Source organism: Pseudophryne corroboree, chromosome 11 (genome assembly GCF_028390025.1).
Source record: "Pseudophryne corroboree isolate aPseCor3 chromosome 11, aPseCor3.hap2, whole genome shotgun sequence".
In the NCBI taxonomy this organism is placed as follows: domain Eukaryota; kingdom Metazoa; phylum Chordata; class Amphibia; order Anura; family Myobatrachidae; genus Pseudophryne; species Pseudophryne corroboree.
The window spans coordinates 111,509,601-111,535,780 of NC_086454.1; the positions used below are offsets into that span (position 1 = coordinate 111,509,601).

Sequence of the window (26,180 nt, forward strand, 5' to 3'; positions counted from 1 at the left end):
ATGTTATGCTATGTAACATAGAAACATAGAATTTGACAGCAGATAAGAACCACTTGGCCCATCTAGTCTGCCCTTTTATTTATCCTTTAGGTAATCTCAATCCTTTTTGAACCTTTATTCTTTGTAAGGATATTCATATGCCTAGCCCAAGCATGTTTAAATTGCTCTACAGTCTTAGCCTCTACTACAGTGATGGCTAACCTTGACACTCCAGCTGTTGTTGAACTACACATCCCAGCATGCCCTGCATCAGTTTTAGCATGGCCAAATAACAAAACTGTAGCAGGGCATGCTGGGATATGTAGTTCAACAACAGCTGGAGTGTCAAGGTTAGCCATCACTGCTCTACTACCTGTGATGGGAGGCTATTCCACTTATCCACTACCCTTTCTGTGAAGTAATTTTTCCTTCAATTTCCCCTGAACCTGCCTCCCTCCAGTTTCAGTGCATGTCTTTGTGTCCTATTGCTTTTCTTCATTTGAAGAATGTTTCCCTCCTGAACTGTGTTAAAACCCTTGCTACATTTGAAAGTTTCTATCATGTCCCCCCTTTCCTTTCTCTCCTCCAAACTATACATGGTAAGATCTTTTAGCCTTTCTGTGTAAGTTTTGTGATGTAGGCCATGCACCATTTTAGTTGCCCTTCTGTAAATGTATGTCTTTTTTTAATGTTGAACAGTGTGACAGACAGTGCTCTGATTTTTGTTTTTTGTGTTTTTAGTTGACAAGAAGGTTTCAGTTTTCCCTTCATTCATAGGCATCAGTCTATTATTTGTTTAATTACCAGTATCTGCACCCATCTGTATTCTTCTTTTGTTTTTCTTTAGCAATATATAAAATATGTGATAGTTATGTGGGGTGTGACTAGGGCTAGATGCATCATCGCTCGGAGAGTGATTAAATGGAGTGTGATAAAGTACCAGCCAACCAGCTCCTAACTTCCATTTTTCAAACGGGGTCTTTAACATGTCAATTAGGAGATGATTGGCTGGTGCATTTTCTCTCTCCATTTTATCACTCTTAAAGCGATGATGCATCTAGCGCAGGGATGGGGAACCTTCGGCCCTGCAGCTCTTGTTGAACTACACATCCCAGCATGCCCTGCAACAGTTTTAGCATGGCCAAATAGCAAAACTGTAGCAAGACATGCTGGTATGTGTAGTTCAACAACAGATGGAGGGCCGAAGGTTCCCCATCCCTGATCTAGCGCTAAGTATTTTCTAAAAATTTGATCTCTCTACAACTAATGAAATTGACATTTATTTTACACAGCATCACAGAGCGCAAACTCTGCTGCACAGTCAAGTAACGACGATTCTAGCCAAGATACACATGGTGAGATGATAATTCCACATTTACAGTGCTTCCAATTTGTTTAGAAAAGTATAGTATTATAAATAAATGTAGTATTGTATTAGTCATTTTGCAAGCTTAACTTACATGAACTTTATTATCCTGAAATAGTTAGAGACAGCGGGATGTACTAACTAAACTGCTGTTTTCAGAGGCTTGACCACATTCTTTGGGGGGTATTCTATTGTTTGAAAAGTCACTTGGGTGTCTGTTTTTTCCTATCTAATAGACAGGAAGAAACAGACACCCAACCGACTTTTCAAACAATTGTATTCTCCCCTTTATTTCCTGAGCGCTTATACCTGATAGGCAATGCCATCTATATATGGTGTTGTCTATAGAAGTATATAAATGGTAAAGACATCTATTGTACAGTAAAATGGTCAGATAAAGTCACAAAAAGTCAATTTAAAATCACTTTGCTGCCACTTCTCAGTGTGCTTTTAAACAGAAGCTGGCTAATATTTTGTCCAGACTCACTGGTAATATAGTTCAGATGCAGGGTTAGTTGTTAGTAAGCATATTGCATTTAATAGGGAGCTATTAGCATTCCACAATAAGGTAGATCATATTTGATAATGACCTAGGAATTTGCTCAGAGAATATATCCTATTCTGAGCAGCAAAAGTGTTAATAGTTAGGATTGCTTTTGTCTCCAACAGGGAGAAATTAGTAGTTTTAAAATAGTCCCAAATGGGCTGTACTAATATTCTAATGTACCGCTGTAAGAGGTTAGGTCCAGTCTGAGAATATTGTATTAAGTAAATCTCAACAGAACTATACTGGTCCGCAAAAAGTGCTCCACCAGGTTGAAGTGGTCACTTTATGCATTTCTCTTCCTGTCCATATGTACAGAATCTTCCTCAGGACTTTTTATGATCATTTTACTTGACAGTCAATGACCAGCATTCTATCCAAGATACATCTGGTGAGATAATTCCACATTCACAGAGCTTCCAATTTGTTTAGAAAAGTATAGTGTTATAATTAAATGTAGTACAGGTTGAGTATCCCATATCCAAATATTCCGAAATACGGAATATGCCGAAATACGGACTTTTTTGAGTGAGAGTGAGATAGTGAAACCTTTGTTTTTTGATGGCTCAATGTACACAAACTTTGTTTAATACACAAAGTTATTAAAATATTGTATTTAATGACCTTCAGGCTGTGTGTATAAGGTGTATATGAAACATAAATGAATTGTGTGAATGTAGACACACTTTGTTTAATGCACAAAGTTATAAAAAATATTGGCTAAAATTACCTTCAGGCTGTGTGTATAAGGTGTATATGTGACATAAATGCATTCTGTGCTTAGCCTTAGGTCCCATCACCATGATATCACATTATGGTATGCAATTATTCCAAACTACGGAAAAATCCCATATCCAAAATACCTCTGGTCCCAAGCATTTTGGATAAGGGAGACTCAACCTGTATTGTATTAGTCATTTTGCAAGCTTTATTTACATGAACTTATTTATCCTGAAATAGTTAGAGGCAGTGGGATGTACTAACTAAACTGCTGTTTTCAGGGGCTTGACCACATTCTTTATATTTTATGTATAGAAACAAAAAGCGCTATACTAGAAGTCTGTGTCAGCTGTCACAGTTTAACCTTTAATTATTTCTCCTTATTAAGGACTGCAGCCCTCAAAATATTGGGTTGTTGAATCCCACTAAATAGAAGAGTTCAAAAAAGAAAAAGGATTGAAGGCGCTGTCCAAAATAAAAAGTACTTTATTTAAAATTACATATAATCACATATATAAAAAAAAAACTCTCCTTTGGCTAATAATCTTACTATTAATTAATCTCAATTAGACACCAAAGTAAACCAATATTCTCGGAAATTAGCTGCTATCTAACCCAGCTAAATGCATTGATTATACTTGCAATTATATGGACATTTCTAACACCATTTGAAACTAATGTATCATAATATGTTTCTCTTCAATAGAGATTTTTGAGCACCTATTTCTTTCAATATGAACAGCCTAAAAATTGAATATTTCACAATATTTTGGACAGCGCCTTCAATCCTTTCTTCTTTCAATTTTATGTATCAAGCTCCAGAAAGCAAAACTTTCCCGAGAAATTGTACCTGATGTCCTCTATAGAAGGTGTTGTCTCAAGCAGCCTATTAAAAATACATGTGTTGTACAGTAAAATGGTTGCACACATATCAGGAAATAAATTTGTGTTTCCTGACAGCCATCACATGGCAGAGAAATCAAGAGGTTGAAGAATTCAGTACTATAATGTAAAGCATTATATCTATTTAATAATTTATATAAGTACCTGAAACAGTGGATCTTACATTCTATACTCCTTATCACATTCACATTAGGATTCATTTCATCCAGGTAATACGTTTTTGGAGTTTTGGAGTAAACTAATACAAATAGAGAACATATACAAACTCCACACAAATAGTGCCTAGATTGGAAACAAACCCATTAACCCAGCTCTAAAATACAGCAATGCTGACCAAATCTACTTGTTTGTCACCTGCTCACTGACTGTCAAATCTCTATGGTACAGACATACACTGTGGCATGTAACTCTAGATGTGTGTTTAACCTATTTAAGTGTTAGCATTTTCCAAGCAAATCAACAATTGATGAAAAACTAAAATAAAAATTAAGATAAGAAAATACCTAAACAAATGCACTGCCTGTCACACAGTGTAATATAACATAGACATAAATTTACATTGCATAATTATCACACGGCTGGTCAAACAAATAAATAAGAAATGGTCATAGAAATTAACAAAAAGTTAATTTAAAATGACTTTACTGCCACTTATCAGTATGCTTTTAAACAGCAGCTGGAAAATATTTTGTTAGTTTGTATGGGAAATGTGATCTTGTTACTTAAAAAAGTGAATTCAAAGTTTGGAGCAGTTTTTCACATTATTTTAGTAAAAATAATGGTAATAAATCGGCCCCTTAGTATTTTCTCTCTACAACTAATTAAATTGTCATTTATTTTATACAGCAGCACAGCAAACAGACTCTGCCGAGCAGTCAAGTAACCAGGATTCTAACCAAGATTCATCTGGTGAGAGGATAATTCCACATGCACAGAACTGAATTATGCTTAGAAAAGATTATATTATAATTAAATGTAGTACTTTAGTATTGTTGCAAGCTACACTTACATTAAGTTATTTATCCAGAAATAGTTAGAGGCAGCGGGATGTACTAACTAAACTGCTCTTTTCGGAGGCTTGACCACTTTCCTTATATGTATCTGTACTACTTTTTGTTATTTATGAAACATTTGCCAATTGCTCGTTACATCAGCCAAGGGAGAAAAATCGGGTTTACCCACACACTACACCATTTTTACACCTGCATATATGGTCAGATATTTGAGAATGCACACACACTGATCAATATCGGGAGACTAAGAATTTCGGTCTTCACCGACCAATCAGATAATCGTAGGTGTATTTTTGTGGGCAAAATTTCTCTGATTTTTCTACCTCAGGTCTTCTGACATTTATTGAAAGATAAGAGAAAGTCCTTCATATATAACATACTTCATTAATGAACAAATTCTTTTTTATCTCTAAAATACTAGATATCCACTACTTCAATATACCAACAGCATAAGTTCAACTACAGTTCAGACTCTTCTTTTTATTTGAAATCAATACAGTACATCACAATAAACAAATCTTCAGCTTATATCAGGACTATTAGTAATATAATACCTAGTATTAAAAAAAAACAAGAGAGGGAGACCGCTTATAAAATAGCAAAATATGTTTATCTATGGTAAAACAGACAAGAGGATTATTTTATGTAGGGCTGTAGAGAGCAGCCACGAGAGAAGGCATGGTCAACCACAGAAGGTATGGCCATGATTCCTCTTAAAAAACTGCAGCACCAAGTGCTATACAGAGGGGCACTGGCGGCCACACAAGGGGACATTTTGTTACCCACCCCAGTAGCTGCGGCACTCACAAGATGGTGGGGTGGAGGGGAAGTGAGGACAGGGGGTGTGTGTGCTCAGGAGAAAGTTTCTCACCATAGGTGCTTCCTCCTGTGGGTGGGGCTATGTTATCTGCAGGAGGTTGCTGTACTGAGGATGCTGGAGGATGCACGGGGGGGGGGGAAATGTCCCCCTAAGCAGCTGGCCCAATCGTGCCCCCATTGTGCCCCTCCAACAAGCCCTGGCTCGGGTAATTACTACCCACTCCCCGCTCCTCTCGTCACCACTGAGCATATGTAACTTACTGCTTAGCTACAGTATAACTCTCTTGTAAACTTTTTTAAAATAATTAAATCAGTTAAAAAAAAATATTACTAAACATACCATGAGAAAACGTTTGGAAAATATACATATCTATAATTATGCAATGTTAAACTTGTTTAAGTACTAATATACTATATTTAGGCATAGATGCTGTTAAACTATACACAATTAATCAATGTTATTGTCTGTGCTGTAATATTCCTGTTTTACTGAACTGCCATCTAGTACATACTACCATTAATTGTTGAGCTAAAAATCAATATACGCACAGCACAGTTCAGAAACTCTTGTGAAATACTTACTTTATACAATACAGTCAAGAATCAGACTTATTTACCCAGGAAAAATCAGAATCTATCAACAGTCACACAGAAAATACACAGTGAGACCTGATGCACCATGGCATACTGACAAAATAATCTTCCAATTTGGAAACATAGCAATGACCATGGAGAGTCAATAACTGCACATTTTTGGAGAAACTGGCTAACAGTAAAACACCATATTATAGTCACATTTCCAAGATCAACATCAGCTGAATAATTAACTGATATAATGAATAGGTAGCTACACATTATATTATGTTTATGCTGTATTTAGCTTACTTACATTATTTTTTTTGCAATCTTTTGAAAATTAGCCTGTATTTGCAGACCTCTATTATATTCTAATAAAATATTCATGGTTCTAATAATATTTTATAAAGATATTTATATATTGCTGCTTTAGAAATCTTTCACATCATATTATTAATCTAATATTTCTGTAAATAGATATTTTAGTGTGTTTTAATGAATTCAAATATGTGAAGTTGATTTCGCATCTGTCAGCCTGGAGTGTAAGCATACATGGTTCTGTGGCAGTGAAGTAAAGACTCCTCCTTCACCTTTCTAGGAAATCTTAATGCAATAATATTATATATCTGTCTATTTCTCTAACAGGTGAAGAATACAATATGCTTGGCCGTGATTATGCAAGTTTCGATCTGGAGAATGATACTTCTGGTTTGTGCATTTTATTTGCATTTTTTCTTTTGATAATAGCCCTCATCTAATCTATAGACCTTGATGAATTCAAGGAATCAGCTTTAGAGCCCTGCATCAGTTCTTAATTACTTTATTTTCGGCTATGGGTTCAATGTGTCATTAACATTAATATTAGTATAAAAAAACTAAAAAAATGCCAATTTGCTAAACTGAAGTAAAAAAAAAAAAAAATAAGTAGGAAGAATGAGGTTCTATAAAGCAAATTTCTGACAACTAATGATAGGCCTGCTTACATTTGCTGAGATGTGATAGTGAATGCAAGGTTTTAATATGCAGTGCCATAGCCTGGTGCCAAGACTAATATATGTAGCCATATCTTGGGAAAAAAGATTATGTGGCATCATATGTTTAAAGGGAAGTACAGAGTCCCACTGTATCTGGCCATAAAGACAATATGCATTGTCATATTTCTCCAATGCTAAAAAGCACAGCTATACCCAGTAAAAAAAGCAATGGACAGAGCCATAACTAGTGGCAACATTAATGTACAAAATAATATCTGCTGCACAGTCATACATGGTGGAAAATTAGCTGTCCACGCGAATCTTTGCATCACTTGAGTAGCGGTGAAACTTAGCAAAGTGGAGTCTGACCTTGGCTGTGCTACTGTGCATGCATGACCATGGGTTTACGCATGTGCAACCTCTGGTAGAAGGGTCAGAGCAGTGGCGGAGGGTTCCTCTTCGCAAATGGGACTCCTTCCAACAGGTAAGGAGCAGGGTCTTGGAGCAAATGCCATCTGGAGATGGCATATGTTCCCACAGTCAACCTGTGAAAATATTGTATTTTTGGAGCTTGATGGATTTAGGTCCCCATACTAGTGTATAGTGGCAGCAGGCCAGATCGGGAGTAAAAGGAAGCAGGAGAAAGCCATTTCATCTCCTGTGTTACCTTTTTAATGGCTGGCACTCGCACTTACTTTATACAAAAATATTTATTTTCACTTGCTTTTGTATATATTGAATGATGATGAATAGACCTCTCAATCCGTTAGCAGGGTTTCTGCCCTGAACACTGATAGGCAATGAGAGTTTCATTCAGGACAGTATTTTGAGCAGCCATCAGTCAATGTTATTACATGTTCCACCCATAACAGAAGGTAGCAGTGAGCATATGACTGGGCCAACAAGGTTGATTTAAAGCTGAAATTGAGCAATTAGGGGCATAATGTGGGATGCCATGAATCTTTCACAATGGATGGTATGAGCAGGGATGTTGGGAGATCTATCATTCCCTGGAATTAGAGGGTGTTGCCAAGAATGTTGGGCATGCCCACGGCCCATTACAAGCTGTGCCACTCGCTGGAAGAGGCACTGTCACCAGAGGAGATTGTGGTTCCAAAAAGGCCTGGCCTGGGCTCTTTGTACCTACTTATTACCCCTTCCAGGAGCCCAGGGTCTGGCTAAGTGGAAAAGAATTCTGCACTCCCCTCTCTTTTATTGAAACCATCCTAACCAGTGGCTACAGTTGTTTTATTGCAAGGATAGTGCAGGAAGTGTGCAAAGGTCATAATGGTAGAGACATATGGGTGTATTTACTAAGGTGTGAGTTTTTTTTAGAAGTGGAGATATTGCCCATAGCAACCAACCAGATTCTAGCTATTATCTTCTAGAATCAGCTAGATAAATGTTAAGTGAAATCTTAATGGGCAACATCTTCAAATCAAAAAAACTCAAACCTTAGTAAATATACCCCCTAGAAGGGCAGGAATTGATGGATTGTATCCACCAGGTAACAGTGTAGAGGCTGGCTTGCATCACTAAAGGATGTTATTAAGAATGCAATGATCTATTCAAATCAACATGAACCTAAGAAGTTGAATATTTTTGTAATGAAAACAATTAAAGAACAAAAAATAGGGATATGACACCATAAATGGTATGAAGACCTTCTCAATTATATATATATATATATATATATATATATATATACTGTATATACACAGTCAAAGATGCGGCACTCACGAACACTTGTCAAGAAATCAGACACAGGTTTGAGCGTAGTCAACGTTTCAATCCTCTGAAAATCCCCAGAGGATTGAAACGTTGACTACGCTCAAACCTGTGTCTGTGATTTATTGACAAGTGTTCGTGAGTGCCGCATCTTTGACTGTGCATATTATATTATATGAGGGCACCAGAACCAGTTCAAATATTAGGTGGAGTGCCGGGTTTACTGCATTGTGTATATATATATATATATATATAATCTTTAAAAAAAAAGCAGCTATTCTAAAGCATTTTGCTTGCTCGGATCACCAAATGGTATTAATTAAAAGAATTAGTATTAATTAAATCAGGGGATACTCATCTCCACGCCCCAAGTACCACCAACAGGTCATGATTTGGGATTTCTTTAATCATGTACAGGTGAGTCAATCTTTGTAGCTGTGTCACTAATTATCCCACCTTGCATCTACAGACAGAAATCTTCTAAACATGACCTGCTGGAAAAACTTGAGGGTTTTCGAACCATTAAATAAATAATTATCACATGTTTCTCCACTGAAGAAATTAAATGAGTATGTGTTACATACTCTGGCTTAGTCATCATGATGGACTGAACTATGCTCCATCTGTAGAGATCATGCTATTTTCTTATGTAATTCACTAAGACATTTGTGATATTAAAAATATTTCAAAAAACCGTAATGGTCTTTTCACCTCTTTCATGTGTCAACATATTGCTAAGTACCGTATGCTAATCAAAATTTCTTACCACAGATGAACTGCAAGGTGCCTCTGCTTCAAAGGAACAGGCGGCAAACGCTACTGGAGGCACCTCGTGGTACTATAATCAGAGGAATGCGTATGATCAGAGTAAGTTTACTGTTCTATCTATCCCTTTATGGTTTTGTTATTATTTCAGCCTACAGTACATCATTTTCACTGTAACACTGGAAGCCCTCAAATGTAGAACACAAAGAAATACTGATCAGCTACAGAAGCCTTTAGATGTGTAGTACAAAAAAACCTCTAAATGTATATCAGAGAGCAGGAGTGTATTATGAGAGGAGGAGACCAGTGCGCAGTCTCTGTCTGGACCCCCTACCCTCTCCTCTAGCCAACAGAGTATACTGCGCATGTGCAAGTCTCTGGAAAAATTGTGCGGTGCCCACTTTCCTGGTGATTTATCTACTGCACATGCACAAAATGTTGGGAGATATATATTATATAAGTTTAGAAGTAATGAGGGCAGGGTGTGTGGTATGGGGACCCCTTGGACCCAAGGGCCCGTGTGCACCACTCACACGGCACCCATTATAGATACGCCTGTACCAGAGAGCCTACATCTGTAGTATGAGAGCCTCTATATGTATGGAGAGCCTCTATTTATGTTTTAAAAGTATGTCTACATGTGTAGTTGAAGATCCACTATTTATTTATTAGGTGTCTTTTACAACTTAGAGGTCTATTCAATTAGTCTTGGAAAAACTGCACTTTTCAACTTTTTAGGTCAATCTGGATTCGACCTATTCAATTCCAGTGCCGTGGTTCCGACTTGTTGGAAAACACATGGATCGGCGGATTAGCCGCTGATCCACGTTTTTTGTCAAATTTGCGGGCATTTCTGACAGGTTTTTGGCCCGTTTTTGACAATGCCGACTAGACGTTAAAAAAACTCGGATCGGCATTGTCGAAAAGGTGCAAAAACCAGTCAGAAATGCCCACTAACTGAATAATGAAGTGTCAAGGTTTTTTTTTTTTTTTACTTTTTCATTTGTAAATTTAAAGGTTTGTAACCTGCATTTTAGTCAGAGGTGGTCTCTAATGCAGTAGTGGTTACAACATTTTCCTCAGCCACTAATACAATTTGATGCTAATGGCACAACCAATGGGCTGTCAATTGAAAATCCCACTGGCTGCAGCTCTAATAGCTGGAGTATGCAAATATTCACTTCATCGAGCAGACATCGGCTGCTCCATCGGACATTAGATCAACCCTACAGTATGGTTGTTAAGGATGTTCGATGGTCCCCTGGTGGTAATAAAACTAATTTAAATGCATCCACCTCTGAATCAGGCCTTTAATTACCAATAAGCATGTCTTCCTTAAGAGATATTAATAAGCAACACAGACAGTAGGCCCTGTGAGTTGCAAAAACCATCATGATTCGGTTTAGCCTATAGAACTAAAGCAGTCATAATTTAAAAGTTAAAGCCAACCTGGTTTTGCCTTTAAAATTATTGTTGCTTTCAATGCGCTAAATTGATGGAATTGCGTTACATTCATACAACTCGCATGCTTTTACATATAGGGCAACAATGTGCAATATTAAAAAGAAATTGCCCCAAATTCTTAAAATGTAGCTAATTAACACAGGAAATATTATGATGCACTGGATGTTACTACTGGTTAGTAAAGCATTACAAAAACTCTGGGTGCAGATGTATTAAAAAGTTGACAGAAGACAGGATTTTTTATATATTTTGGGTAATTAGATTTTTTGGTATTAAGACAGTTACTAAAACTGTTATAGTGAAAACCACACATTAGTACAAACAAGAGGCACAAGAATTTGTACAAACACTGTGACCATGTACCATAAATTTTCATTCATAGAAGCTCATTTTTAGAAAAACAAGGGATAGTCCTATACTATACAGAGAATATACTTTGAGGGATAGTCCTATACAATACAGAGAATATACTCTGAGGGATAGTCCTATACAATACAGAGAATATACTCTGAGGGATAGTCCTATACAATACAGAGAATATACTCTGAGGGATAGTCCTATACAATACAGAGAATATACTCTGAGGGATAGTCCTATACAATACAGATAATATACTCTGAGGGATAGTCCTACACAATACAGGGAATATACTCTGAAAAATCAGATATTCTGTTTGCAGTTGGTCACCATTGAGCAAACATTAAGCAGTCCAGAAAACTCAAGAATATGGTATAAGCATAAGCTGAGTAATGTAACATTACTTGCTCACTACTATGTATTGCTTGATGCTTAAGGAAAATTTGAACTGCTCTAAGGAGCATGTCATGTCCTTCAATTTGAGCAGAGAAATGTAGACCTTTTTTTTCATAGACACATTATCCACTGAAAATGATTACTATGCCCATCAGCAATTTACCTGCATTTGGTTACAGTAACAAAGTCTCCTGCATTTATGTATTTACCTATGATATACAAGTGGCAGAACTTATAAAGTTCTAAAAATGTTAGTGATAAAGTAACTCTTCCTGTTTTGAACAGTATGGGCGGGATGTTATTTCGCCCGAGTTCGGCGGTTGTGTAGGATGCCGGCCAAACTCGGACGTATTTTTAAAGGGGCAATCACTTACAAGGAAAAACCATGCCTTGTAAGTGATTGCCCCTTTACAAAAACGTCAGAGTTCGGTGGGCATCACGCACGACCACTGAACTCGGGTGGCATTACATCCCGCCCAATGTCTTTCCTAGTGGATGGTTACAGGTAAGGGTAATCTGTGCTCTGCCGTATGTGTCAAAAATAAATGTTACTTTTCTTATATAATTCCAATCTAGGTGCTGCAGACTCTTCACAGGTTACATTTATTGCCCCAACAACGGTTCCTGTTCTAAGAAGTAAGTAGATTAAAGTATAGATTAATATCTTTACACCAATGTGATAATACAGAAGCAATACCATGACAAAATGAGGTGTGTATAATTAACCTTAATCACTGTAACAAGCTATAAAAATAACCTCGATATTTACAACTTTTTCGTTGGTTTGTTCCTTCAGGTTGCTATTCCTAATTATTAATTCTGCACTGTGTCATGGGCCACCATGCAAAACACATTCACATAACACACAATGTAGTGAGCAGAAAGCACTTTTTTTTTTTTCACTGTACACTGTAAAATCTTCTTCTCCATGACTTGTTGGGAACTATGAGCCGGTTTACAAGTGTCAGTCATACAGGCTACATCTTCAGAGAGATTTTGAAAAGGAGTTGATTTTAACACTTAACTTGCTATTTAAAGAAGTAATAAAACAAGTACACCTTCTCTGTGGGTTTGCTACTTTAACAAACAGTATGTTGTGGGTGAATTAATTGTACATTCATAGATTTGTATTTATGAGAGACTGAATCTAACAAATTCTTGTAATGTATAATAGGTGCAGTCTCAGCTCACAACAACCAAGTTTGTAGCACATGGGGTAACTCCTACTTCAAAACTTTTGATGGAGATATATTTTATTACCCTGGCACTTGCAACTATCTGTATGCTTCAAACTGCAAGAACAGTTATGAGGCATTTAACATCCAGATCAGACGGACCATAGTGAACAGCCTTCCCGTCATTAGCCACATCATTATGACGATAGACGGGCTCTTGATTGAAATTACCAATGGAACCATTGCATTTAATGGCGGACAGTGAGTGTATTATTTTCTTATTTAAACTCACATTTATACGTAGTATTATTTTTTTAAAGCTGTATCATTACTTTCTGCATCTTAGCACTTTTCTTATTCCCATTCATCTCCAGGGTGGATCTACCATACAGTTTCTCTGGGGTCCAGATTGATAGAATTGGCATGTACATCAGGGTTGTTGCCAAGATAGGTCTGGAATTTATGTGGAATGAAGACGATGCAATTTTGGTAATTAAATTCAGACATCTCTTTCTGATTGTCGCCTATTAATGATTCACATTTATTTTTTAAAGAGACCATAATGCAGCAAATAACGACAACTTATATAACAATTTCTCCAATAACTCTTCAAATCTATTTATATCAAATAGAGGTTACAACAACACTTTTTGGTCCCTGCTCTTTAAAACTTAAAATCGAGTTATGTAGGAGAATAGGAGTATACTGTACACTAAAGACATATGTCATAGAACATTCAAAAATGCATTATTCTTTTATATTGAATTAATTAAAATGTTCATAAAGGTGAGACTGTATTGTGCAGATGGAAATTCAAAGGGGTCTATTTATGTAGATATGCATTTATCAATTGTTACTTTTCATTCATTATCACATCTGTTTGATGCAATATACAGTGTAGCTTTGTTAAGTAGCAATTCATATTTTCTTACCATTCTGGAGAAGCGATCTGGTATCCAGGGGTCCGGGGATCCCGTCTTCAGTTGCAGTCCTCTGCAAAGCATAGAGTTGGCAGCCGGGTCCGTTCTGCGTATGCCCGGCAGCTGAGCTCAGGGGAGGCTGCAGGTGCTGCTGGGATATCAAGGGGGCAGAGCAAATGCTGTGTTCCTAGGCAGATAGCAGGTTTACAGTTTCGTAAAGATAATTTAAAGGCATTGTGATAAATAACCTAAGTTAACTGATGTTCATCTGAATCATTTTAAAACAACATATACCCAATGATTCAGCTCATCCAAGTACTGTATAATGTTTAACTCTCAATATCTCCCAGGAAAATACATTGTGTTCAATTATTTACAGACATCAGTCATTATTATTATTGTTGTGAAGTATTTTATGTTGGTTTGTTTTATTTAGTTTATAACTAATTGAACATTTAACTTTCTCTTTTTTTAGTTGGAGCTGGGTACTCAGTTTGCCAATCAGACTTGCGGCCTTTGTGGAGATTTCAACGGCATTCCGGTTTACAATGAATTTATTATAAACAGTAAGACTTATTCATACGCTCCACTTTAGGATTTCATGTACATAATTTATACAGACATAAACAAACACATTTTTATTTTCCATAGATGCTCAGATGACTCCCATTCAATATGGAAACATTCAGAAATTGAATGGGCCGACGGAAACGTGTCAAGACCTAACAGTTCAGGTCCAAAATAACTGCACAGACTCTGTAAGTCCTTACGTGATGACGCAGAAGATAATTTAAAAAATAAAAAAAATAAAAAAATCACAGACGTGTTATAAAAGTATATACATTTTTGTTTTATCAAAGTTCAATTATATACTGTACTGCTCATGTTTCTAGTTTAATTGCATGTCAGTTCTTTATCTCAAGCAAATAACAACCCTTCCATGGGTTAAAAAAAGATTATCAAGTTAAATAAATACATATTTTTATTTACTGAGTAGAATATATTACAGCTTTCCAAAATCTAATAAACAGGAAGTTGTGATGTAACATGGTGAACAGTAGAATATTAACTATAGTTTACTTCCCCTGTTCATTTAATAATAACATTTTAGACATACTAAAGAAATAAGTTTCAGCTACTGTACTTTAGGGACAATAAAAAAAGTATATATTCATAATATGGTGTGATATTTTATTTTTATTTACTTATTTGATTTGTTTTAGCCTAGTTTAAGCTAGAATAAACCCATAACACTTTGGGCTTAATTTACAAAAATAAACCGCCTCTTGGTGAAAGTTTGAAATGACACTTTAAATTTTTACCTCCAAACTGACGGACTAAATATTGCCCTTTGTGTCTGCACATTACATTTTTAGGTGATATACAGTATTGCCATACGGTTTTGATCTATTGCAAGATACAGATGTAGCCATGCTCATCTTACTGCGATGCGGCATGTTGTATTACAGCATGCTACATGGCGTGCTAGGCTGCAACTAATCACGACCGGCAATCGCTTCATTAATTCCTTTAGGCTACATCTGTACACTGTATTAATATAAATGTATAATGTCCACATCTAACTCATGCTTTTCTTATCACCTTGACTACATTTACAGAGAAGACTGTGTGAAGTGATCCTGACAAACTCTGCGTTTTCCTCGTGTAACCATCTCCTAGACCCCTCTTTATACATCAATGCTTGTGTACAGGATCTGTGCAGATGTGCACAAAATGCAACCGGATTTTGCCTTTGTAGTACGTTCACTGAATATTCCCGCCAATGTGCTCATGCTGGTGGGCAGCCTAACAACTGGAGAACTGCCAAACTGTGCCGTAAGTTTCATTAGATCATATCACAAAACAAATCATTGGAATATGCTCTCTGTTAAAAATGTACTGCTTGACCAAGTGAAAGCTCAATGAAACAAAATAAGTAGTAACCTATAGGTTTATCTACTGCATAAATCTTCTATCGGATGAGGGGGTGTGGATCTTTAAATCTACAGTAACTAGAGAAACAGTCAATAGGTCAGACCTAAATGGTCAACTTGCAATAGGTCAATAGGGTCAAAAGGTTGACATGAAAATGGTCAACACAAAAATAGGTTGACACATGTATTTTTAAATTTGTTGCTCAAAGGAGGCTCAGCGGGACCCGCTTGGCCACTATGTGTGGCTGTAGCCTTAGGGTTAGGCTGCGTGGGAGGGAGGGTTAGGTTTAGGCTGCAGAGTGCGGGGGTTAGATTTAGGCACCATGAGAGGGAGGTTAGGGTTAGGCACTAAAGGGAGAGTTTAGGGTTAGGCTGCAGGACAGGTGGGCTAGGATTATGGGGTTGAGGAGAGGGTAAAATAGCCAAACCTCACCCCTGTCAGTATATCATTGATCGGGATCCTGGCATTGGTATTCTGACCACCGGGATCCCAAGCACCAGCACAGCTAGACTGCTAAGTATATTGAGTAAGTTTGTATCTTGTAGGGACTGATGTAATACTTCTCTAGAATTCAGTTACTTAATTCACTAAATGATATTGACATCAGTTTATGTAGCTAATTCATACGACAGAAACTAATGGCCTTAGTGAAGGTAGCTTATTGTTTGAATAAAAAATGGCTACATCAGGTCATCTGAATGAATGGGATAAATTATTTTTTATTATTTTTAACCTGAATCTCTTTTCTTAATTGTAGCTCTTCAATGCAGCTACAACCTGGAGTACAGAGAATGTGGAAGCCAGTGTCCTGACACTTGTAGTAACCCTGATCGCTCGTCAGTCTGCGATAGTCACTGTATTGATGGATGCTTCTGCCCTGCAGGTACTGTATATATCTGGCTTTCATGGTGTCAGTACCTGTCCATCCCAAGTTTTCCATTGAGTTAATGTATGGATGTATGTGTCTTTCTGCTCATTGTTTTCTATTTCCTTTAAAGGAACTGTATTTGATGACATCAAAAACACTGGCTGTATTCCCAAGCAGCAGTGTGCCTGTACTTACAATGGAAAGGTCTATAACTCAGGCACTGGATATTCAGTTCAATGTCAAGTTTGGTAAATACTTTTTTCTCTTTAAATCAACCCCACACCCCTCATGCTCTACCCGTCCCCCCGGGGGCACTTTAAGAGAGAAGAAGGTCCCCTCCTCTATGTTGGCTGCGCTGTGAGACTTAGCTCTAGAGGGCTCAGACTCTACTGCGCATGCACAGATCTCTGGGAAAATGGCACAGTGGCCATTTTCCCAGTGATTTCTTTACTGCACATGTGTAGAACTTCATGAAAATGACCGAAGCACCATTTTCACAGTGCTTTAACAGTGCTCTTACATCGGCATGGGACTCCGGAGGGGTGATTATTCAAATAATGGGTGCAGCGTATGCACCGCACACACTGCACCCATTATAAATACGCCAGTGCCACCCCCTTCCTAAACACACTATATAAATGATGTTTTTACTTCATTCATGATAGCTAATCATTAGTACCTTAATCAGTGGTCACCAAAAACAGATTATGGGCCCAAATTGGGGTCCCAAATAGGGTTGTTTATCTATGGGGCAGAACTGATCTTAAATGAGTTGCAGTTATTACAAAGGGAAGAAAATAATTTTTGATCATTTAATAACATGAGCTTCTTATGTATCTCTCCAGTACCTGTGCCAATGGAAAATGGAAATGTTCAGAACAAGACTGTCAGGGAACCTGTTCAATTGAGGGAGGATCTCATATAATCTCCTTTGATGCAACACGTTATAACTTCCATGGCGATTGCTCCTATGTCCTATCTAAGGTACGTAGGAATGTGCAGTGATCTATAAGGGGAAATTAATAAAGCATTGGAGAGAGATAAAGTGGAGAAGTTGCCTAAAACAAACTGAGATCGCCCTCTCTTAAATAAACAACTATGTCTGAGGTATTGCATTGCCTGACAATGCAGGAATTCTCAGTAACAGCTGTCTTGTGGCTAAAGATGCCGAATAATTTGCTGTGCTCATGTACTTACTGAAACCTTAAAAAAATATATACTGTATAGTTAGATAAATGACATTTTATACGTGGTAATTACTAACTAACATTTCTTTTCTTTTAGGTTTGCAACAACAACTCATTCAGTGTGCTGGGAGAACTGCTACAATGTGGTCTGACTACCACTGAGACCTGTTTAAAGAGTATCACCCTCAGTTTAAATAATGGAAATGATGTAAGTTCGATGGCGTATTATCAGACTGTAAAGACAGATATGTACAGTATAACACATCCTTGTGTTTATTTTCTAATTACTTATTTATATATTGATTTTTCATTAGTGCATATTTTCTCTTATTTAACAGCTTGTTTATATAAAACCATGCGGCAGTGTGTACGTGAACTCAATTTATACTCAGCTACCCATCTCGACAGGTATGGTCTCATCCGAATTATTATGCATCAGAATAAACACTGTTTATCACAACAAATATCTGTCATTAAATATTTCTTCCAATATGTATTCAAATATATAAATATATATTTATGTATATTCATGTTTGATCCACAGCCAGTGTCACCATTTTTTTGCCTTCATCATTCTACATCATTGTACAAACTAAGATTGGGATCCAAATTCAAGTCCAGCTCATCCCCATTATGCAGTTGTACATCAGACTCGATCCAGTCTAGAAGAATCAAGTGTGTGGTAAGTAAATCTTTACTAAAAAGAACAAAAAAAGTGAAGCATGTAATTAAAAGGGCAAGTGTACAAGAAATAAGGTACTGTAGAAGGGATCTGGTTAGCATTACCGGTGTTCGGAATGCCGTCGGCCCGGAATCAACAGTCCTGGATAAAAGTGAAAAAACAAAATAAAATAAACCATATGGTTACTTATAAAAATATATATAAATGTATGTTTTCTGATGTTTATACAACCCTGATTTTATCACTGACAGTGCCACCGCCTGTCTGATATATATATATATATATATATACACATATATACAGTACGTGTATATATATATATATATATATATATATATATATATATACAGTATATATATATATATATATATATATACAGGTTGAGTCTCCCTTATCCAAAATGCTTGGGACCAGAGGTATTTTGGATATGGGATTTTTCCGTATTTTGGAATAATTGCATACCATAATGAGATATCATGGTGATGGGACCTAAATCTAAGCACAGAATGCATTTATGTTACATATACACCTTATACACACAGCCTGAAGGTCATTTTAGCCAATATTTTTTATAACTTTGTGCATTAAACAAAGTGTGTCTACATTCACACAATTCATTTATGTTTCATATACACCTTATACACACAGCCTGAAGGACATTTAATACAATATTTTTAATAACTTTGTGTATTAAACAAAGTTTGTGTACATTGAGCCATCAAAAAACAAAGGTTTCACTATCTCACTCTCACTCAAAAAAGTCCGTATTTCGGAATATTCCGTATTTCAGAATATTTGGATATGGGATACTCAACCTGTATATATATATAAAGCATAACACAAATCTATGTATAAACTATTTTAGACATTCTGTGAACTGTAGGATTTACTTTAATTGCAATGTTAGTGCTATTCTGCTCTAACCAATGTAAAAACAAAAACATTTTTTATCACGCAATTTTTCTTATTTTATCTTGAATATACAATATCATAAAGAAAATAATTGTCTTACCATGAGTACAAAAGATCCACGCAAAATCCATGATGCTGCAATGTGGAGCATTGAAGGATCTCAGTTGTGATTTTAGCATCTGGGTAGGCAAGCAGTGAATGTTATTTACACTTGCAATTTATAAAAATTTTGGTAAGGAGTACATTGAAATTTCTGGTCATTAAGATGACTACAACGTCATGCAACAAGTAGGATATGTTGTAGATGGTGAACATTAGTTATTATTTAATACATTTTATTGAAAAAAAAATGTCAAAACAGCATATCAATTTCTGTAGGTCTCTGTGGCAACTATAACAGCATTCAAGCTGATGACTTCCAAGTTCTTAGTGGAGTTATTGAAGGCAGTGCTTCATCCTTTGCCAACACCTGGAAGACCCAAGGCAGCTGTCCTAACAGTGTAACCAGCTTTGAAAATCCATGCTCCCTTAGCGTTCAAAATGGTAAGTTCTTCTCTTATTCTATCTGTATCTTTCCATATATTTAATATAATCAAACAAATTCCTAGTTTACTAATAATTTATTTTCCATGTAGCTGTATTATGCAAGGCTCTAATTAAAAAATATGGGGTTACTTAAAGATATATTTATCAATATGTTAGCTATTTATCATTGCTCTGCTGCAAGGACATTACTTGCAAAAAGATGCTGTCCTGAGAATCTTTTTAGCAACTTTGAACCTTAATTTTGTCAATCAGGGCAGAGTTCTGCCCCTTAGGTCACACATGCACTTTGCAAAAACTGAAGGAATTGGAGTGTTTTATTTGCGATATCTCCTGCGTTATAGGTTTTAATACAGGGTTTCTCAAACTCCGTCCTCAAGATTCCAAACGTTTTCCAGGTCACCTGTGGATTTTTACAATGTGACCATTGGTGATAGATCTGTGCTCCTGCTGTGTGGTCTGTAAAATGTTAGGACCGAGTAGTCTATTTGCAAAGCCAAAGTGAGAGATAAAGTACCAAGCAATCAGCTCATAACTGTCATTTTTGGCCATATTATGACAGGATCTGAGTAGCTTTATCTCTCTCCAAGGCTTAGTATATAGACCACCGAGTCCGAGAACAGCTGCTTTAATAAAAGAGAATGGGGATCCCTTGATGGGGTCTGCAAGCTTTACATTGTTGTTGAAAATAAGAACAAAATCCACATACTTTTATTTGATAGATACACACACACACAGAATTACTGCTATTGGTTAAAGTGCTGGCAACATATTGGGGAATATGTACCAAAGCTTGGAGAGATAAAGTGGAGATTTATAAACCTCAGCTTCTTACAGTCATTTTGCATGCTCTGGGTGAGTTCAGTTCATACTGTAGTTGCCTACCCTCCTGCATTCTGCAGGAGACTCCCTGAAATAGCAGCTATCTCCCTGACTCCCTGAATAAGACCAGCAATCTCCATGATTGTACCTTATCCTCATTATGTAACTGTTACATTCTTGGGGGAAAGAAATAAATCAGCGATACATACATTCAAATGGGATCATCAGTGCAATTTCACTGCATTGTTTGTAAGGCACAGTGTTCCCTATGGCCCCATGCATTTTTAAATAAGGTTTCTCGTGACCACTTACAGTAAATGGAACCTCTTGTAAAACACAATACACTAGCAAATCCTGAAAATTATCAGTGTCTTTTCTTCAACAAGTAGATCTTACTAACTTTGTGGCTCATTTACATGTGGATGTAAGTCATGTTTATGACACGCCTCTCAGATGTAGCAGTACACGTTCGCGCTGATAGGTGTTACTTTCACAATCTCCCTGAAATGCTTTTTCAAAAGTAGGCAAGTATGATTCAGTTGTATCAAAGCTTGGAGCAAGATAAAGCATCAACTAGTCAGCTCCTGTTATTTTTCAGACACCCTGTAAAACGGTAGTTAGAAACTGACAAATACTTTATCTCTCTCAAAGCTTTGATAAATCTCTCCCATTGCCTTTCTGTTTGTAGTCATTGATGCAATTAATTCTTCTATGCAGCAGATACCATGTAAAATACAAGCAAAGCCAAAAGAAGGCAAAATGTATTTCCATTATTTTAATGAAAATCAGTTTAACATAATAGTGATAATGATACAGAAGCTGTTTATGTAGTATGTATATTTCCACCATATGTTTTATTGCAAATATTAGACTCAATTCATATTCTACTATCCTGATCTAACTTGGAATAAATAAGAAATTATCAAAAACAAATTATTGGTCTGACATTGTAATTCAAATTGAGAATATAATTTGAATGCTGAATAATGTTTTCTACACATAATTCTCTTTTTGGACTATTTCCCACTGTTTTTTGTGTATTTTGACTTACTTTTTTGTTCTCCCTGTTTTCTATCTTCAGCGCAATATGCTACTCACTGGTGCTCAATGATAAGCGATCCTGATGGTCCTTTTGCTGCATGCCACCAGAGAGTTACTCCTGACACCTACCAGTCGGTAAGATTTTTTGCCACGTTCTTATTTATTGGGCTGAAGATTTACTAAAAACAGATGAGAAAGTTCAAAAACATGTTTGATTTATTTTATTATTTGGGAGGTAGCGTAGTATTGGGATGGTGGGGGTGTTAATGGACAGTTCTACATATAGTACAAGAGACAAATCGGTAATAATACTTATGTCCCTACAGAACTGTATGTACGATTCATGCAATTATGCCAACAGCGAGGACAGCATGTGTGCTGCACTGTCTGCTTATGTACATACCTGTGCCAAAGCAGGAATTTTACTGAAAGGATGGAGAAAAAATGTCTGCCGTAAGTTGTCATGATACAAGTAATTGATAACAGTGACATCAATACAGTACTTTGGGGGAGATGTATTAAACCTTGGAGAGAGATAAAGTGGAGCGTGATAAAGTACCAGTCAATCAGCTCCTACTTGTCATTTATCAAACAGTTAAGAGCCGACAGATAGTAGCTGATTGTTTGATACTGTATCTCTCTCCAATGTTTGATACTTCTCCCTTTTATATTTAAGAATTTAAAAAAAAATGTTATTGACTTAAAATGTTTGGACTTTTTTTTATTGTTTGCGATTTCCGTCTGAATCCTTTTGTATGGACACATGTAAAACACCATCATTTCAGCTCTCAAGGCTTGTTCACTTGTATATGTCATAACATACTGCATATACCCCAAGAATACTTTTTCTATTTAAACAATAGAGACGTATACAACCACATGCCCCAACACCTTGACCTACAGTTACAACGTAAAGACCTGCCAGAACACCTGCCGCTCCCTCAGTGAACACGACATCACCTGTGACATCTCTTTTGTTCCTGTTGATGGCTGCATTTGCCAGAATGGAACCTACATGGATGACAGTGGAATATGTGTGCTTCAGTCCTCTTGTCCTTGTTATTACAAGGGTTCGGCAGTACCTCCAGGAGAGGTGGTCCATCAGAATGGAGCCCTGTGGTAAGCACCTATTTCTTTGGAACTGATTCACCTCCTTCATATCTTAAAATAAGAAAGCATTTCAGTTAATTTAGGGTAGAGTCTTGTGTATTCTGTATACATTTAATAGATCACTGTTTACTATTTAATTTTTTTATGTGTAACTTCTAAATCTGAGAAACAGAAATTATTTGTATTTCCTACATAGTTAAGCTCATAATATATTTAGTAAATTTGCAAATTTGCAAACAGGATTAAATATTTCTATAGTAGAGCAATTTAAAAATGCTTGGGATAGTTATAAGGATATCCTTACAAGGAACTAAGGTCTCCTGTAACAGTGGATGCTGGCCGGCTCTTCTAACAGGGGACGCTTGTAGATGATGTCTTCTCCAAGAACTACTGAAACCGCCAACTAGCTCCTTTTAGGCATGACCCGATCATTGAGATCCGGGTCATCACTTTCACACCGGAGGCTAGCCGGGTTTGTACCCAGGAATAACACCTGGTAGTGACCAAGATTGAAGCCACGGCAATTTTGTCCTGGGTGGATCCTTTTACGCAGAGATTGGAACCAGCTTACCTCTGCAATATCCCGGGTCCAAATCTCTGTGTGAAAGGCGTATTAGGTATTAGTATCACTAGTGGATTACTTATATAGAAACAAAGAATTTGACGGCAGATAAGAACCACTTGGCCCATCTAGTCTGCTCCTCTTTATATCCTTTAGGTAATCACAACCCTTTTTGATCATTAGTTCTTTATAAAGATATTCATATGCCTATCCCAAGCATGTTTAAATTCCTCTACTGTCCTAGGACCTTATTTAGAGATGGACTCAGATCGCTGCATACGCCGGGGGCCTCCTTGCACAGGGCAATGCTGCTCAGCATATATGGCGCCACCTCATGATGCATCCTCAATTACATTGTAGAAGCATCGATCTAAGGTCCGCCGCCTGATGGGAGGCGATTCCACTTATCCACTACCCTTTCTACTTATTTCTGTACTTGTAAATGGCTCTATTGGCTCTGAAGAGTGTGGACCAATATGAGATTTCTTCAGTCTCCATATATTTCTCAACCAAAAAAAAAACAACTGTAACATTTATATGCTATTCTTACAGCACATGTACTTTGGGAAAACTGAACTGCATTGGACAAATAACTCCAGTGGCTGGTAAGAACCTACTGCATGCTTTGCCTTTATGATTATACTTTTCAGTAGCTCAGGGCCATCATAGAATCTGATTTTTATGCAAAACTTTCAATATAAAAGTACAGGAGGGTTTACAAACTCTTCAGGATAAATTGGGAGTAAGGAACAATTTCAAAAGAAATGAGTAGCCTTTTTGTTATTGTTGGGATGAGCCACTAAAATATTACCAGTATATAAACAGTAATCACATTTTTTTAAATCACCCAATTCTGCAGCATGTCGGGCACCCATGGAGTACTTTGACTGTACCAACGCATCTGTAGGCACAAAGGGATCGGAGTGCCAGAAGAGTTGCCAAACCCTTGACATGACTTGTGTAAGTAGACTAAAACATATATCAGTATGAAAGTTTCTCTAAATATGCATCAATATACATGCAGTTATTGTGTGGGCAGAACTAATACTGCTTCTCATTTCACTACAAGCTCAGAATAAATAGGCTGCACTTAAATATTTTTTGGGATTTACAAAATTGCTACATGACTGTATTGCAAATTGAGAAACACTGGAATAGATCAGTGTGGCAAGGAATAGTCAGAGAGAAGCTTGGTAAGATATTGTAATAATAACGTGTCTGTACCTCTACTGGGCAAGATGGATAGAAAGAGGGGTCCACTGTGGTACATGTTTTAAATATCCCCTAGTACAAAAAGCAAAATCTGCCCCTTTTCTTTCTAAAACAATTTTGTTTGGCCAGCTATGCGCATTTTGGGCATAGATTTCACAAGAGTATAACATGCATTTTTGGATCTTGTTGAAAGAGACTAAGGGGGAGATGTACTAAGCTTTAGAAAGTGATAAAGTGGAGAGAGACAAAGTATAAGCCAATCACCACCTGTCATGTTACAGGGTGTGTTTGAAAAATGATAGGTTTGATCACTCTCCAACTGTTAGTATATCTGCCCCTTTATTATATAGCGGCAGATGTATTAACCTGGAGAAGTGATAAAGAAGTTATAAACCAGTGATAAGCACAAGGTGATAACTAGAGATGAGCGAGTTCGGATGTAACACCAGAATTAACGCCGTTTTAGTTGGATTTTTCTTATTGGCTATCCAAAACACGTGACATCCGTGAACCAATAAGATGCTGATTTGAGATCCGAATAAATCCGAGTAAAACCGAGTAAAACCGAACCCGCTCATCTCTAGTGATAACGCACAAGCCAATAGTTATGGATTTGAAAAATGACAGGTAGGAGCTGACTGGCTAGTGCGTAATCATCTTGCGCTTATCACTGCTTTATCACTTCTTTATCCCTTCTCCAGGCTTAATACATATGCCCCATATAATTCCCCAACCAACGATAAAATGAGGGGTATGAGACCAGTCCCCAGAAAGCATAGCTGGGGGTCAGCAAGGTCACTGTGCCCTGACAGCTCCCATTTATTAAGTTACTTATATAGCACTAGCAAATTACATTGTCCTTCACAATTGGGAACAAACAGTGATAAAAGAATACTGAGCAATAACAAACAGACGAGGGCCCTGCTCGCAAGCTTACAATCTATAGGGAAGTAGGAATTGACGCACAAGGATTGGCACTACATACTGCATATGCAGAGGTTCTTAGTGGGCTGTATGATCCAGTCACAGAGGAATAATGACCTGGGGTCAGCAGGATGTGAAGGTGAAGAAAAAGAAAATATGTAACGTTATGTGTGGACTGTATAGAGGGGATGTAATTGGGTAGGATAGCTTATGGAGTTTATGTGGGTGGTTCATGCCCATCAACAGGGGAGAACTAAGAAGGGTATAGATGTACTGGGCCCCAAGGCTCTAGTTGGCCCCTGGCGGGGCCCACAGACAAACTTAGCTGTGGCCGCTGTCTGCACGTATGATTAGCAAATAGTTATGGGGTCCGTCCCAGAAGCCGATGTACTGGGGATATGTGGCTGCATACAGTGACTGGGGGGTTGCATGGCTGCATACAATGCATACAGTGACTTCGGGGGATTGGGTGGTCACATACTACACCATCACGTGACCTGACCCAGGAGCACCTCAGGAAGAAGCTGACTATCCGCAGCCAGCACAGCTGCAGCCCAGCTTCATAGGAGGTCGCAGCCACATGTGAACAAACACAGCATGCACTTTCAGTAGTGCAACCCCAGCCTCTGTGATCATGAGTAGGTCGCAGCTGTATGCAACCTGGCACTTCACTGTATCTGCCG

At 37.3% G+C, this 26,180-nt stretch overlaps 1 protein-coding gene across 1 annotated transcript in view; it reads left to right on the forward strand.

The window, feature by feature from the left end:
• Nucleotides 1–26,180, forward strand: part of LOC134968657 (mucin-5AC-like) — a 92,620-nt gene that overhangs the window by 48,728 nt on the left and 17,712 nt on the right. The window contains 21 exon segments of the mRNA XM_063944182.1: nt 4,359–4,421; nt 6,566–6,628; nt 9,394–9,489; nt 12,181–12,240; nt 12,779–13,040; nt 13,154–13,268; nt 14,175–14,265; nt 14,351–14,457; nt 15,319–15,535; nt 16,392–16,517; nt 16,633–16,750; nt 17,348–17,486; nt 17,787–17,897; nt 18,028–18,097; nt 18,234–18,371; nt 19,662–19,826; nt 21,730–21,824; nt 22,016–22,142; nt 22,553–22,808; nt 23,914–23,966; nt 24,221–24,321. Of these exon segments, the coding sequence (XP_063800252.1) occupies nt 4,359–4,421; nt 6,566–6,628; nt 9,394–9,489; nt 12,181–12,240; nt 12,779–13,040; nt 13,154–13,268; nt 14,175–14,265; nt 14,351–14,457; nt 15,319–15,535; nt 16,392–16,517; nt 16,633–16,750; nt 17,348–17,486; nt 17,787–17,897; nt 18,028–18,097; nt 18,234–18,371; nt 19,662–19,826; nt 21,730–21,824; nt 22,016–22,142; nt 22,553–22,808; nt 23,914–23,966; nt 24,221–24,321 (2,573 nt within the window).